The sequence below is a fragment of the Gobio gobio genome (assembly GCF_949357685.1).
Source record: "Gobio gobio genome assembly, chromosome: 11".
In the NCBI taxonomy this organism is placed as follows: Eukaryota; Metazoa; Chordata; class Actinopteri; order Cypriniformes; family Gobionidae; genus Gobio; species Gobio gobio.
In genome coordinates this window covers 6,927,413-6,944,058 of record NC_137104.1, presented here as the reverse complement: position 1 = coordinate 6,944,058, position 16,646 = coordinate 6,927,413, and the positions used below count along the sequence as shown (strand labels likewise).

Genomic DNA, 16,646 nt, shown 5'->3' with positions numbered 1-16,646 from the left:
TACACGGTCTACAGACTACCATGAAATGCTCTCAAAATCTAGTCTTGTATATGAATATCTCATTGTGTTTTCACAGTGGCCGCTGCCGCCGCCTCAGCAGGTGGGGCTAATGGCGGTCTGGGTGGCGGAGCAAGCGGGGCGTTCCGTGCATTGAGTTCTCAGCAGGCTCCTGGGCAGCAAGGGAGCGGGGCGTTGGGAGGAAGCTCTTTCTACGGGAGCGGCTCCCCCAGCTCCTCCTCACAGAGCTCCTCACTATTTTCACAAGGCTCTGCCCAGCCAGGAAACTCCTCTCTTGGATTCAATGCCAACCCATCATCATCTCTGGGAGCCACGCTTGGAGCAGCACTCGGGGGTTTTGGCACCGCAGGTTTGTGATCTCAAGTTTAGTTATGTTGAAAATAAAGATCACTAAAATATGCTTTAGGGTTTTTCCTCCTAGCAGGAAATCTACTTTAAAGTCAACATGAAATTAGATATTACACTGCTATATGTACACGTTCCTGTTGTTGTTTTTTTTCCTAGTGTACATTATTCCAGAAATATTCCACATTATTGTATAAAATGTATCAACGTTATAACTTGCATCAGCCAAAAGTCATTTCAGAGGCGATGTTGCATTCCCAAAGCCGTTTAGCGACTAAGTAAAATGGTTTGCGAATGTTGTTTTATATAGTTTCTGTGAATGTTTTTTTTGGCCCAATTTGGAGTTTGGACGAGTTGATGATAGTTTCCCAAATTCAGATCCAATCTGCAGATTTTGGACCGTCACAATTGACCAATTTCACAGAAAATCATATAGTGCATGATGGGCATAGATTATTTATTTAGCTTCAGACTATGAATCCATCCAGTCTGAGGATGTTGATATTTTGAGCAGATTTTAGAATTTACCCCTGGTTTCACAGATGAGGCTTAAAGGGTCATGAAACCCCGTTTCAGTAGCTGTCAGTTCTCACTACAGTTTTGAATTTTTTTTATAAAAGTGGGCGTGGTTAAGCTGCTAAGTGGAGAGGGATGAAGGGAGACTGACTGACACTGCAATGGCTTCTGATTCAGAGTTTTATTTCACTCATTAAAAGCATCAAAACTTCCCAGAAAAATTGCACGCTGCAAAGTATCATCACGTAACACAATATACACATGGTTTTGTACGCTCACCGTTAATAACACAAATGCATAAAGTACATATTCTGTGACAGCTATCATTTATTACACAAATTAATGCTATATATATATATATATATATATATGTATATGAACTGCAGTCTTGTCAAATTCAGTGTTTCCTCTTTAGTGGACCACACTGGCCAAAATGGCTGCCACAGTGAATCAGTTGTCTATGGGACCCATGTTCTTTTAAATGAATACTGGGGACAGAAAAGTCTACTTACATGCACAAATAAATGTATTGCACATGTTCTCTGCATAGAAATATATACGAACACGCTGTTGCATCATTGATAACTTTTGAGACTTATTTTGCAGCGTTTCATGAGCCGTTTGATCGGTTAATGGGCCGTAAAGAACGGTTACACTCACAGTGTGGATGAATCGCGTTTGTTTCGAAGACTCTCTGAGGATCTACTGAAGAGAACTTATGCGACGCAGAAACTCTTACAAAACAAAAACAAACACTCGTTTTTAATCCATTAAGGCATCGCTCACTTACTGAATGCGATCTCACTCTTTGAAGCGCCTGTCAATCAACACGTGCTGCTGTGTTAAGCGAGTCGTCTTCTCATAGGATAAGGACACGCAGACTCATGAATAATAAAGCGAGTCGTCTTCTCATAGGATAAGGACACGCAGACTCATGAATAATAAAGCGAGTCGTCTTCTCATAGGATAAGGACACGCAGACTCATGAATAATAAAGCGAGTTGTCTTCTCATAGGATAAGGACACGCAGACTCATGAATAATAAAGCGAGTCGTCTTCTCATAGGATAAGGACACGCAGACTCATGAATAATAAAGCAAGTCGTCTTCTCATAGGATAAGGACACGCAGACTCATGAATAATAAAGCGAGTCGTCTTCTCATAGGATAAGGACATGCAGACTCATGAATAATAAAGCGAGTCGTCTTCTCTTAGGATAAGGACACGCAGACTCATGAATAATAAAGCTAGTCGTCTTCTCATTGGATAAGGACACGCAGACTCATGAATAATAAAGCGAGTCGTCTTCTCATTGGATAAGGACACGCAGACTCATGAATAATAAAGCGAGCCGTCTTCTCATAGGATAAGGACATGCAGACTCATGAATAATAAAGTGAGTCGTCTTCTCATAGGATAAGGGCATCCAGACTCATGAATAATTAAGCGAGTCGTCTTCTCATAGGATAAGGACACGCAGACTCATGAATAATTAAGCGAGTCGTCTTCTCATAGGATAAGGACATGCAGACTCATGAATAATTAAGCGAGTCGTCTTCTCATAGGATAACGACATGCAGACTCATGAATAATTAAGCGAGTCGTCTTCTCATAGGATAAGGACATGCAGACTCATGAATAATTAAGCGAGTCGGCTTCTCATAGGATAAGGGCATGCAGACTCATGAATAATTAAGCGAGTCGTCTTCTCATAGGATAAGGACACGCAGACTCATGAATAATTGAGACACAGATGAGTCATCACCGTACTATAGTACGAGAAAACATCACATCCTGTGACATTAATACAAAGATGAATTAAAACCCGGAATTTGAATATAGCGCAAAAAGGTTTAAAATTAACTAGGGCTGTCAAAAGATTAATCGCATCCAAAATAAAAGTTTGTGTTTACATAATATATGTCTGTGTACTCTGTTAATTATTATTTATATATAAATACACACACAAGCATGTATATATTTAAGAAAAAAATATTATTTTTTATATAGAAAACATATATATATATATATATATATATATATATATAAATGTATATACAGTATATACGTGCAAATATTTCTTAAATGTATACATGAATGTGTGTGTATTTATATATAAATAATAATTAACAGAGTACACACACATATATTATGTAAACACAAACTTTTATTTTGGATGCGATTAATCGCGATTAATCTTTTGACAGCCCTAAAATTAACTTTTCTCCTACAATCAAAACAAATGGATGGTAACATTGACTTTACACTGCTTTACACTTTTATTTGCTCAACACTCGTAACTGTTAAAATCTCAGAAAATGTGGGTGTTTTTTGGTTTCATGACCCTTTAAGTTAGTCTCAGACTAAAATGCACGTGTGAGCTGTTTTAACTGAAAGCAACTTGCACTGATATATCTTAAAATATGTCCGTGCCATTGTTTTGGCTCAAGATGCACACCAGTAATGTGTTTTCTAAGGCATGTTTAAAGCTTCTTAATTGTCCTAATTAGTCCTGTCTGTGAAACCAGGCCATTGTTTTAATTTGTCATGCATCTCCATGGGCATGTTTCTGCATGACTTTGTTTATGGTGTGCCTTAAGTTAACTTTAAAGCATACACTGCAGGACCAAATACAAAAATAATATTTGTTCCTAAAGCTTAAATTTTTTCGATTTGCATTTAATGATCTATTTAATCTGACTCGGTTACATTTTTGTACATCTATTTTTGTTTTGTTTTGCAGTGGCTAATTCCAGTTCCAGTGGGTCACGTCGGGATTCTCTGACGGGTAGCTCTGATCTGTACAAGCGTACACCCAGCAGCCTCACCCCTATTGGCCATGGGGGTTTCTACAATGGCCTCAGCTTTAGCTCTTCCCCAGGCCCAGTTGGCATGCCTCTTCCAAACCAAGGCCCCTCCCACTCTCTCACCCCACCTCCCTCGCTCTCAACTCATGGATCTTCAAGCAGTCTTAACCTTGGTGAGTGCATGCATGCATGTTTCATCAAACATCTTTAATGAATTGAATCTAACTGAAGTCCCCTTCTGGCTCCTCCCCCTCAGGTGGACTGACCAATGGCAGTGGGCGTTTCATCTCGGCAGCTCCAGGAGCGGAGGCGAAGTACCGCAATGCCACCACGGGCTCGTCTCTCTTCAGTCCCAGCAGCCAGCTCTTCCCGTCCTCACGGCTACGTTATGGGATGTCTGACGTGATGCCTTCAGGACGCAGCCGTCTCCTCGAGGACTTCAGAAACAACCGCTACCCCAACCTGCAGCTGAGAGAGATCGCGGGACACGTCATGGAGTTCTCTCAGGACCAGCATGGCTCCAGGTCTGCTACAGCTCACATATGTTAGAAAGTCAGGACCCTTATTCCAGCATTTCGGCATGATATGATAACAGCGGGAATAATAAATAAAGGTCCGAAATATTTTAAAAATCATTTGGATTGTGTGCAGGTTTATCCAGCTGAAATTGGAGAGAGCAAGTCCTGCAGAACGTCAGTTGGTCTTCAACGAGATACTACAGGCGGCCTACCAGCTCATGGTTGATGTGTTTGGAAATTATGTCATCCAGAAGTTCTTTGAGGTAATGCTGAGCTCTTTAGTTGATAAATGCATCTAATGAACTGTGGGGTTTAACACAAGGACAGGGAGGTTGCCGGATCAGAGTTGAACCTGATTTGGTTAGTGATACACCGATCATGATTTTACATGGCTGATTCCGATACCGATTTTTTTTTTTTTTAAGAAAACTGGCCGATACCGATTTCCGATTATTATTTTTTACACAATAAAATAATGAAAGTATACATGAACAATATGTTTATTTGGTATTTAACAGGCTAAATTGGCTTTTGGCTAATGAAAACAAGTCCGCAATCTGAAATTAACAGGAAATTTAATTGGAAATTAAAAGGCTGAAAGGTGAAATTAAAGGCAACAACTGCATATTCTGCAATCCAAACAAAGATGTTACTTAAATCAGCATTTGTTTTTAAATTCAGTGTAAAGAAAAAAAGTCTTTACCAGTGAAATTCAATAAAACCAATGTATATAATTGTTCCAAAATGTTAAATCAAATAATGTTTAGTGCAACGAAAAAAACTAAGATGCTACAGCAGGTGCTTTTTAAATCAAATTAAGTCAATGTAATTTTAAGGTAAAATAAAAGGTAACACTTTAGAATAATGGTCATTAGTTAATGTATTAACTAACATGAACTAACTATGAGCAGTACATTTGTTACTGTATTTGTTCATCTTTGTTAACGTTAGTTAATATATAAATCCAGCTGTTCATGGTTTGTTCATGTTAGTTCAGTGCATTTACTAATGTTAACAAGATTTTAATAATGCAGTTATCTCTCATTAGTAAATGTTGAAATTAACATTAACAAAGATTAATAAACGCTTTATAAGTGCAGTTCATTATTAGTTAATGTTAACTAATGTAGTTAACTAATGTTAACTAATGACCATTATTCTAAAGTGTTACCAAATATAAATGTTCATCCTATAGGCTACAGAACTGATAGTATTTCATTTCAAAAGTGCATGCATGTTCTTCTTCAGGCTACAAAAAGAAGTATTTCGGCTTTTTCATAAGTTAGTCTGTTTCGTACTCATCCGATCCAACACGTGAGAAGCTGAGCTGAACAAACGCTCACTATCTACACTTGTGCAGGGCGGAGAGGTAGGCTCGCGCAATTTCAGCTCGCGCAGGAAAGCGGCTCTTCATTCCCTTCAGCGTATCTCCTTCCCTCCGTTCTCCAGTTTCCGTTTGTAACACACAAGTGACATGTTCGCGAATGATTGCAATATAGGCGTATGTGCACGCAGGCGCACTTCCGGATAAATCGGCGGAAAAATACAAAGAAAACCGGCCGGTTGCCGATCGCGCGCTAGAAGCAAAAACCGGCCGGTTCTGGTTTTTGGCCGGTCAACCGGTGCATTCCTAGATTTGGTACTGCTTTGTCAAGTCACATTTATTTATATACAATTTTATTTATATAGATTGTTTCAATGCAGCTTCACAGTAATATCCTACAATAAGTTTCATTGTTGCAAAGTTATGTGCATTAAGTTTTCTGGATGTCAATTAGGATGCTAAAAGCTGTTTTATGTGTTTAGTTTGGCAGTCTCGATCAGAAGTTGGCGCTGGCCGAGCGGATCCGTGGCCATGTTTTATCCCTGGCGCTGCAGATGTACGGCTGCAGAGTGATCCAGAAAGCTCTGGAGTTTATCCCTTCGGACCAACAAGTCATTGTAAGTTAATGAAAGGCTGAACGCGCATGTTAAAATTATTCACGTAGCTGTTGTGAAGTTACACACAGTGCATGAATTGAATGAAATTTGTTTGTCTTTTACAGAATGAGATGGTTCGGGAGCTTGACGGACACGTGTTAAAGTGTGTGAAAGATCAAAATGGCAATCATGTTGTGCAGAAATGCATTGAGTGTGTCCAGCCTCATGCTCTACAGTTCATCATTGATGCGTTCAAAGGACAGGTGTGTCTCTTTTGAATTGTGTGAAACGCTGTATGTTTGAATGGAAGGGCTTTGAGTGTGTATGTTTGTGTACCGTGGGAACCTTTGTGACTTATTTATGGAGGCCTTGTTTTTGTTTTAAGGACAACTTCAGTGCAGAATCACAGTATAACAAATGAAAATTTTAAGAATGGTGCGTTTCTAATGAACAAAAATCATAATGTATTATTGAAAAATATGTAGATACATAATACTCAGCTATTCCTAATTTTAGACAATAAATTAGTGTAAAATTTATCTTTTTTTGTGCAAAGAAAGTGTTTCTTATGCTTTCCAAGGCTGCAATTATTTGATTAAAAAAGCAGTAATATATTGTGAAATTTTTAACATTTTTAATATATTTTAAGTTGTCATTTATTCCTGTCATTCAGGTGACAATGCTCTTTCTAGCAGCCGTGCTTAATGTTTTTGTCGGAACAATAACTGCATTTACATGGACCCTTATAATCCGATCGTTACTGGACTAGTAGCACAATCGAAACAAAGTCACATGTAACCACGTCAATCAGAAATTAATTGGCCTGATCTGATTAAAATTTTATTTAAGGGGTGGTTTATTCCTTTAGTATTCCCATCGAGAGGGCATGTAAACACTTGATCGGCTTGAAAACCGAAACTGGAGAGTACTGCGCATGTGCAATGACGTGAAAATAGCGTAATGACGTATGACATGCGAAACAAGCTGTTCTTCCTTTTGAATAAAGTGTCATAAATGAGTGTCTGGAATTCTCTTTCCACTCTTCATTTGTGAAATGGAGCAGGACAAAGTCCCACCAGTCCTTGTTTCAGACTCCTATCCTCAGACGCCTTGTTTTGAGTACAGGAATGGCATTTTTACTGTTTGATAAATATAATCAGCACGACATAACGGTTCATGATCTCGTCGTCGCCTAATTATGACCCGGAATAGTCTGCTTTTTAAAACAAAGAAAAGGACGATGGTTAGTATTAGGGCTGGGTGATATGGCTGAAAACTGTACCACGATATAAGTGTTTCATATCAGTCAATATCGATAATTATTGATATTTTTTATGACCTATTTCAAATAAGGACCAGGAGAAAAATACATTTAATTTAAACATTTTTATTTTAAACGTAACCTTCCTCTGAATATAATCCCCTCAGTTATAAAGGCAGGAATGTCAACACAACCATGGAAAACACTCAAATAATTATTAAAATGTAAGCACAAGTCTAAAAATCACAATGAACACTTAACAATTATCCCTTAACATTAAGGTGCAATGCCTCCGTTATATCTCTCTACAGTTTAGATGCTTTGTCATAAGGCACTGATGCAGAGTGCCTCTCCATGTCGTTTCAAAGAATAGCACAACGGTGAGCGCGTCGAGTATAAACACGTCCCCAAACGGACGAGGCTCGCACTGCGGAGCCAGACGAAAGTATAAACAAGGCTTAAGGTGGTAAAACAAGTTTGTGGTATTACTTTACTAGTCTTGGTGGGGACGACGGTCTTGCATAATTTGCAGACAACATTGGTCTGACTACGGTCAGACTTATACAATCCAAAAAACTGCCATATTTGCATAGCTGACTTGTTTTCCTGTTTTATCAACAATTTCCTCACTCGCTGCTCATTTTCCACTTGTCACTCCACACCGGTTCTGTTACTGAAGAATCCCAACACAAGACAACACAATCAAACTGATACTGTTACATGATTGGCTGTTAGCATGTCACGCCCCACATTGCTAGGTTACCAGAGAGCGAGTGCCTTTGTTCATTCAACCAAACTTCCTTTGCAATCTCTGGTTTCTTCCAACGAAGAAAAAAAATTAGTGGACGCATTTTTTATTGATATCAGTAGCTATGTTTCCATCCACCTATTTTTATGCACATTTTGGGATATCGCATCAAAAAGTGCTGAATGGAAACGCCAAGATGTGCATAAATTCATAAAATGCACATTAAAAACGTATGCGCTCGTTTGAGTCGGATACATTTTCTATACGATACGAAAACATACGCATAAACTACTATGGAAATGCATTTACCGAATAAATTCCTTGATGTGCATAAAGAAAATCATGTGACTTTCGCGATGTAACAGCATAACTGTACTAACCAGCGGAAAAATCTTGTTTGCACAGCATCTGAAATGCTGGTTTGGTCATTCAGGAGTCTGTTGTCAAAGATGCTCGGTATATTTCACTCCTGTCTTACATGACAGCGTTCCCAAACAGCAGCATCTGCCTCTGAAAGCATGACAACACGTTTATTGAAATGCATGAGTTTCTCTGAGACGCAAATAATTTATTATATAAGAAAATGATTGTATATAGTGGCTTCTCCTATGTTTCTTAGTGATTTTTTTTTAGCGGTAGTTTATCAGGAAGTGACGATTATGTTCTCTTCGACTCACTGGATGGAAACGGTGCTTTATTCGCAAATGTTTTATGCGATATTGCATTTTTGCGCATAAATTATATTCACAACTTTGGATGGAAACATAGCTAGTTACGTGTCTATCGCGATACATATCGTTTTATCACCCAGCCCTAGTTAGTATGCAACAACTGCAGGAAGCTCTGTATATTCATGCAGTGTGCGCATGTCAAAAGATTAAATCTGATCAGAAGCTTGTGACATAAACGCGCACATCAACCGCGCCGATCACTTTATTTAGCACTCATGTAAACACTACGTTCGGAGGCATCAATCGGAATTTTTTCAGAATTCTTTGATTAAATAGAAAGTTCAAAAGAACAGCATTTATTTGAAAGGTTTATTTTTGTAGCATTATAAATGAACTGCAGTCTTGTCAAATTCAGTGTTTCCTCTTTAGTGGACCACACTGGCCAAAATGGCTGCCACAGTGAATCAGTAGTCTATGGGACCCATGTTCTTTTAAATGAATACTGGGGACAGAAAAGTCTACCAACATGCATTTGTAACCTGTGCTCTGAGAGAACTGCATTATCATTCAGTAGTGTCTGGAGCGGCTTATTTTGAAGTGTATTTAAAACCTTTGTCTCTTGTGTGTATGCTTAACTAATAACTGTGTGTGTTGTGCAGGTGTTTGCCCTGTCCACACACCCATATGGTTGTCGGGTGATCCAGCGTATTCTGGAGCACTGCCTTCCTGAGCAGACTCTACCGATACTGGAGGAAATACATCAACACACTGAGCAGCTGGTCCAGGTAATTTATGAAGCCGTCTCTTTCTGCACCGAACCAGGATCTTATCCATTCCTCTTAACCTTTTTTTTTTTCCCCCATCCCCATATAGGATCAGTATGGGAATTATGTAATTCAGCACGTTTTGGAGCATGGCCGCGCTGAGGACAAGAGCAAGATTGTATCTGAAATCCGAGGAAATGTTCTGGGGCTCAGCCAGCATAAGTTTGCCAGGTACGCACAAAAGCAGTTACGCATGCATGATAAACGCAAGGGCGAGCTGGAGGAAGTGTCTTATTTGGGGGGCGTTTGTGTTTTCTTTCTCAGTAACGTGGTGGAAAAGTGTGTGACCCACTCCTTGCGTGCCGAGAGGGCGATGCTGATTGATGAGGTGTGCAGTATGGCGGACGGGCCCCACAGTGCCTTATACACCATGATGAAGGACCAGTATGCCAACTATGTTGTGCAGAAGATGATCGATGTGGCCGAGCCGACACAACGCAAGATTGTAATGCACAAGGTGCGGCTGCTATCTCGTTATCAGTAGTTCTGTTCCTGTTTGTGCCAAAGTAGGGCTGGGCGGTATGACCATATTTATATCATGGCAATGATATAAAGCGAGATAAAATTAAAGCTGCACGATTAATCATTAAAAGATCTTATTCATAAATGACAACGATTGGGTTGTCTATTAACCCGCAAACATTCAGATCTGCGTTCTGAGCCAGAGAGAGCGGTTATCATGTATAGATATGAAACCGCTTCACAAACACTCCTTTCAACCACACAGTATCATTGTCTTGCAATAATTCATATGATCACAGAAGTACTGGGATAAAAGTTAAGAGTTTGGATATAAACACTGATGTCTACGGCACCCCAGCCCTGCACATTTTGTATGTCTCCCTTATCAGACACACTCAATTTAGATCTTGCAGTCTCTACGAACGAGCTGATGTGTTTAATCAGGTGTGATAAATGAGGAAGAGACAAAATGTGCAGGGCTGGGGAGCCTCCAGGACCACTGATATACAGTAGCCACCAAAATAGAGTAAATCACCTTTTGAAAGTAACTTTAAATCGTTAAACCAGTAGGTATATAAAAATATATATTTGTCATTGAATCATTCATTCAAGAGATTTGTTCAAAAACACTGATTCATCCAGTAATGAAACAAGTGAAGCTGAACTTTGCTAAAATCCTGTCAAATATTGGTAGAACTGCAGTCTTGTCAAATTCAGTGTTTCCTCTTTAGTGGACCACACTGGCCAAAATGGCTGCAACAGTGAATCAGTAGTCTATGGGACCCATGTTCTTTTAAAATGGATACTGGGGACAGAAAAGTCTACTAACATGCATTTGTAACCTGTGCTCTGAGAGAACTGCATTATCATACCAGACACACTACTGGATGATACAGTGAGCATTCAAATCTGTGTTGGTGCTGCAAATATGCATTTATGTAAATAAAACCAATCTTTGACAATCTAATAAACATTTCTCAAACCTTGCAGACTCAGTCACGTCCAGCTGTCATATATTCTGAAGTGTGCATTTGTAGCCTGCGTGTGACATGTGACGGTCGGTCCGTGCGAATTGATCCAAGTTCAGCTTCACTGGAGACGCACAATCGACAAACTTTAAACCCTTGATTTTGCCCACTGTCTCTCATTCATGGGGTTGGTGATTGGCACAAATATCGATTTCGATCTTGATTCAGTATCAATTCATATGTATATAGCTTACTGTACATATAGGGAAAAATAAGTTTGCCTTTTTAGCACTATTTTAAACTTTTCTTGGGTTTAATTATATTTGCTCGCATTCATTAATATTCACTTATGTGTGTGTGCTTGTATAAGTATCATTAAAAAATATTAGGATGTAAGTTATTAACGTTTTAAAATTTCACATTTAAAGAAATCTTGTTTGATCATGTCTAAATATTTATTAAAATGCAAAACCTAAAAATAAGTAAGCAGTTATGATCTGCAATACTTTTTTGAGCAACTAGATACATGTATATTTATTAAAGAGCCATACAGGCACCTATAGTGGGTAAACCATGGCATTACAAATGAACATTATTTTTCCAGCCACAAAATGACTAATTTGCCTCTTTGCATTTGAATTCTCTATTTTAACCTTAATTACACTAATTGTAATATAAATAAGAAAAATATTAGAAGAACAATATTTTAATTCATTAAATGGTCATTAATGGATCATAAATATTGCACAAATAGTAGGCCTATTTAGTACCAAAAGATCTCCTCAAAATATTAAATAAATATTATTAAACTATAATATAGAACATTTATTTAATTGAAAAATAGTTAAGGTGTATGGTCACATTTGACCATGAATGAGTATAAGTGTGACCAATTAGTAAGGAATACCTGAGGGCTAAATACAAGAAAAATATTAACATTAATGTTAACAATGTTGCGTCTCCATCACTCTCCATAAAAAAATGATACTGTAAATAGTTGACGTGCACACTATGCTGTACTGTTTACCAAAAAATGCTGCAAATACCTGTATAGTGAAACTGTCGTCTATCCATTCAAATGCATTGACAGCGCGGGTTTGTGTGAAACTATTGAGAGCTCCGTGAACCACGAGACCGCGCGCAGCCGGGAGATGAGAGCATGTCGCAACTATTTATTGTTTGAATTTCGTATTAAAACTTTAAACATTTTAAAAGCTTAGACTTTGTTTCATATCAAAAGCAGGTTTGGCCATTTGAGAGCGAGAGACTCTCGTGAGTGACAGAGAGAGCAGGGAAAGGAAACGCAGCTGAAGGGAATACGCGTGTTTAAAATAGCGTAAACTTTTTTATTATTAAATTTTTTTTTTTTAAGAATAACGACGCGCAATATGTGGCGGCCGGTGTTGATTCTGTGGCGCACCGCCACGATTTAGTCTATGTGTGGGAAACACTGGAAATATTGTTCAGTGCGCACTAGGGCTGCCACTAACGACTATTTTGATATCGATTAATCTATCGACTAATTTATCGATTAATCTATTCGACTAATTTTCAACAATTTTACTGAAAAACTTTTAATTTAACTTGCAACATTGGCCTTCAGTAGTGTACTATAAAAAAAGTATAAATGTAAACAAGCCCTTGACAAAATGTAAAACTAAAAGGGTAAAAATGTACAAATTTGTAAACCAACATAACAAAAAAAGAGAATATCAGCAAATACTTTTCATATAGAATAGTGTTGTCACGATACCAAAATTATGACTTCGATACCAGACTAAAATACCTCAATACTGATACTGAATCCATACCATGGCAAAAAACTGTAAAAGTAATTGAATAATATGACAAAACTTTCTATTCATTGTTTTATCATTGTTTCAGGGTTAAAAACCCCTAAAAACTCACTTGGCCGGCATGTTTCTGCCCTGCCCTGCTTCACACAGAATATTAGGTCTGACCCTTTAAGAGCTGCACGAATCAAATTCATTGTAACACCCAATTTCTCACTCGCCAGGACGTGCATTTTTACAAATTTTTTACCATTCAAACCCAATAATCCGCAAAACTGGCATCGCGATCTGTCTGAGTGAAAACGAGCGCATCCCGTCCGCGCCGCTCTTTTCTGTTGTTTCTTTTTCCTGAGCTGCGCGGATATATTTGACTGTTCTGCTTCTATTGTTTAGTGAAGGGTGGAAGCAGAGCTCACACACACATCCTCACTCCTGCTGTCACACATCCACGCACATTAAGAAATACTGCTCTTATTAGAGTGCTGTCATTCTTAAAGTACCGGTACTAATACAATTTCATATCGTACCCAACTTACCCAGTCGACTAAAAATATTGACGTCGACTAATTAACAGCGTCGACGCAGTCGACCAATCGCGACAGGGCTAGTGCGCACATACTTACCAGATTACGACTCCCCTCTTAGTAACGGTGTTTGCTTTCTTTTTATTACTTTTTTTTATTTTATTTTTTTAACAATTTCTTTATTTGTGAAAAAATACTGTAATATGATTAGTTGCCATCTAAAATACATCTGTTCAGAGATTTATTCATTTTCAAATCATTTATTTCTAATTGATTAAATTAATTCAAATAGGCCTAATATCGGCTCTCTAAGTCTAAGATATTGGCATCGGTCGAACACTAGTCATTTACATCACAGTATATAAATACCCGCTCAGCAGGACCGTGTGATTCTGAATTCAATTTTCTTTCGGGGATATTGCCCTTGAAAGATCAAATAAACACAATTGTGTCAAAATGCCCATTGTGTGGAGTATTCACGTTAGCGCAGTCGGTTATGTCTTCAATTAACATAAACAGTAAACAAAAACTGGACATGTCACAATTTCTGTAGCATTTCTTACATATTAAACTTGGATATATTAGATTTGTTTATTTAAAGGTGCAGTGTGTACATTTTAGCGGAATCTAGTGGTGAGGTTGTGAATTGCAACCGCTCACCCCTCCCTTTCGAAGCACGTACAGAAGCTACGGTGGCCGACACAGGACAAAGATGTCCTCATCTGAGTCAGCAGAGAGTAGCTAGCGCTCTGTAGAGAAGTTTGTCCATTTAGGGCTACTGTAGAAACATGGCAGCGCAAAATGGCGACTTCACTGTAAGGGGACCCACAGTGTAAGTAGATAGAAATGGCTCATTCTAAGGTAATAAAAACATAACGGTTCATTTTGTAAGGTCTTTATACTCCACTGAAAACATAGTTATGTATATTATATTGCATTTCTGCCAATAGATTCTCATAAATATTACATACTGCACCTTTAAATTGTATATTTGTTCTATTGTATGCATTTTTTTTATTTGATGTATATTGTTATAGTGAAATAGGTATTTGGTCCTATCGCCCACCCCTATGCCAAAGTGTCCAAGAATTGTGATGCATGATTGTGATGGACTGTTTGCTTTTGTGTAGATCCGGCCCCATATTGCAACGCTGAGGAAGTACACGTACGGAAAGCACATTTTGGCCAAGCTGGAGAAGTACTACATGAAGAACGGCGTTGATCTCGGCCCGCTCTGTGCGCCTCCTAACGGCATCATGTAAACCTTTCCCATAACCCCTGTAGGATGGCCGTCTGTGTGCACGCGCGTGTGTGTGAGCGCGTTTGGACGACGTAGGGAAGTCGCCGAAACCTTCCCCTCATCGCTGAATCATCCCCAGGTCGTCGTGACCTGTTTTTTTTTTTTTTTTTTTTTCGGTTTGTTTTTCCTCTCCCTTTTTAGCATTTCCTCCGTTTTTCGCTCTACTACCTAAATGATGGTCCTTTTTTGGTCCTGTATGAAATGAGAGAATATTTGATTTATCCCACGTTCAATCATGTAGGCTTGCGCGAACACACTTTATTGCTTCGCAACACCTTTCTAACAGGCATATTCTTTCATAACACACACGCACACACACATACATACATTATCACTAACACTTGATTGCTAACACGCAGACATTTAGCATGGGAGACGTTTTTTGGTCTTGCTTCTATAAACTATTTAGTGCATACTTGGTGTAGACCTTTGCATATATATATATAAATATATATATAAAACTTTGTAGTTTTTCTGGTTTTTGATGTCCAATCTGTATCTATAATCTTCCCCTGTAGTGAATACATACTTCTGATTGTATAATTGTACATTTGTAAACCTTCGCTAATGTAAATGTGGACTCGCTTCTACAGCCCTTTTTTGGTATGAGGAGGAGAAGAAGAAAAAGAAAAAAACGACAAAATGGAAAAAAGAAAATCTTGTGCATTTCAGTGTAAATTCTCACCTCTTTGGTTGTGGTTTGAGTTATGAGTTGTTATATATTGTAAATTGTAATATCAGATTTTTTGTTGGTTTTGAAGCCCTTTGAATTATTACTGCATAGATGTACAAAGAACAGAGAAAGTGCGCACTCTGCTTTTAGCCATTCACCAGCCACCTCTTTTTCACCTCCACTCATCCCTTTCTTTTTTTAAGATCTTTTATAGTCCCTCCCTGGCTCCTGGGCAGGAAGCAGCAAGCGCGTTTGTGTGTATGTGTGTGTGTGACGCGCTGGACTGCCCTGGGTCAGAGTCGGAGGTGTGTACAGATTTGCCATTCTTTTGTCTACTTGTAAGTGATTGTAACATACTGGCCATTGGTTTTTGATTTGGAACACTCTCTGGTGTATATTTAAACAGCCTTGTGTATATTTCCTATGATTCTCTTTATGCAGGCACACTTGTAACCATAATGTGTATAGGTAACAGATGCTGTGTGTGCTTTCTGCCTGGGCAACTATTTTTTGTAACTCCAGTTGTAGATTGTCTCTAAACAACGTGTGATCTTTATTTTGAAACAAAACAATGAAAAAATTTCAAAATTTCACAACGGCCTCTGACTCTTCTTTTCCATGTGCTCAGGACTGGGATGAGCTATTCTTTGGAAACACTTCTCTTGAGTTTTTGCTATAGTTCATCATCACAACTTAAATGGATGTCTAATGCTTTTTTTTTTTTTTTACATGTTCACCTTTCTGTTTAGTGTGTAATGTTGCTGAAAAAGGTCTACATAGTCACTCGAAAGGGAGTTATTCCCTATATCCCGTCACAATAGAGTGGTGCAGGTATTAGGTAAAATTGTAGGCAGTTTGCATCACGCTGGTTCCCTCGAGAAAAATTTTCCCATAGGCTTTTGGCTAAAAACAAGCTCTGTGATCAACAAAAGTTTATCATACTTGCACGTTTTTTGTCCATCATGATCATTTTCACAGAGTAACACAATTTATGAATTTTGAAGGTTAAAGGTAGGCTATAAACAGACTACACCACGGCCACATGACTTCAACGTCACCACCACTAAGTTTCCGACAACTCTTTTAGTTTATATCTAAAAAAAAAATCCTAGAAAATCTGAGTTAGACTAGTTTGTAAGAGCACAATTCGCGTAATGTGGCTGTAAAAGCAGTTTCCCTGTTCAGTGTAATCTCCTCGACAGCCTCTGTAAGTTAAAAAAGGCGGCTAAATCGGACCACTTGTTTGTAACCGCCTTTTTCAAGACGCGTAACTGCTACAAAAAAATCACGAGTGGTGT

The 16,646-nt window shown here is 38.5% G+C and overlaps 1 protein-coding gene across 2 annotated transcripts in view; it reads left to right on the top strand.

The window, feature by feature from the left end:
• pum1 (pumilio RNA-binding family member 1) overlaps positions 1-15,934 on the top strand; it is a 43,286-nt gene extending 27,352 nt beyond the window's left edge. For both annotated transcript variants that reach the window (XM_079829218.1, XM_079829217.1), the window contains exons 13-22: positions 77-367; positions 3,623-3,859; positions 3,943-4,210; positions 4,338-4,467; positions 6,011-6,145; positions 6,250-6,387; positions 9,464-9,589; positions 9,678-9,799; positions 9,893-10,085; positions 14,506-15,934. In XM_079829218.1, coding sequence (XP_079685344.1) covers positions 77-367; positions 3,623-3,859; positions 3,943-4,210; positions 4,338-4,467; positions 6,011-6,145; positions 6,250-6,387; positions 9,464-9,589; positions 9,678-9,799; positions 9,893-10,085; positions 14,506-14,637 — 1,772 coding nt within the window. In that variant the 3' untranslated portion in view covers positions 14,638-15,934. The remainder of the gene's footprint in view (positions 1-76; positions 368-3,622; positions 3,860-3,942; positions 4,211-4,337; positions 4,468-6,010; positions 6,146-6,249; positions 6,388-9,463; positions 9,590-9,677; positions 9,800-9,892; positions 10,086-14,505) is intronic.
• Positions 15,935-16,646: the final 712 nt, after the last annotated feature.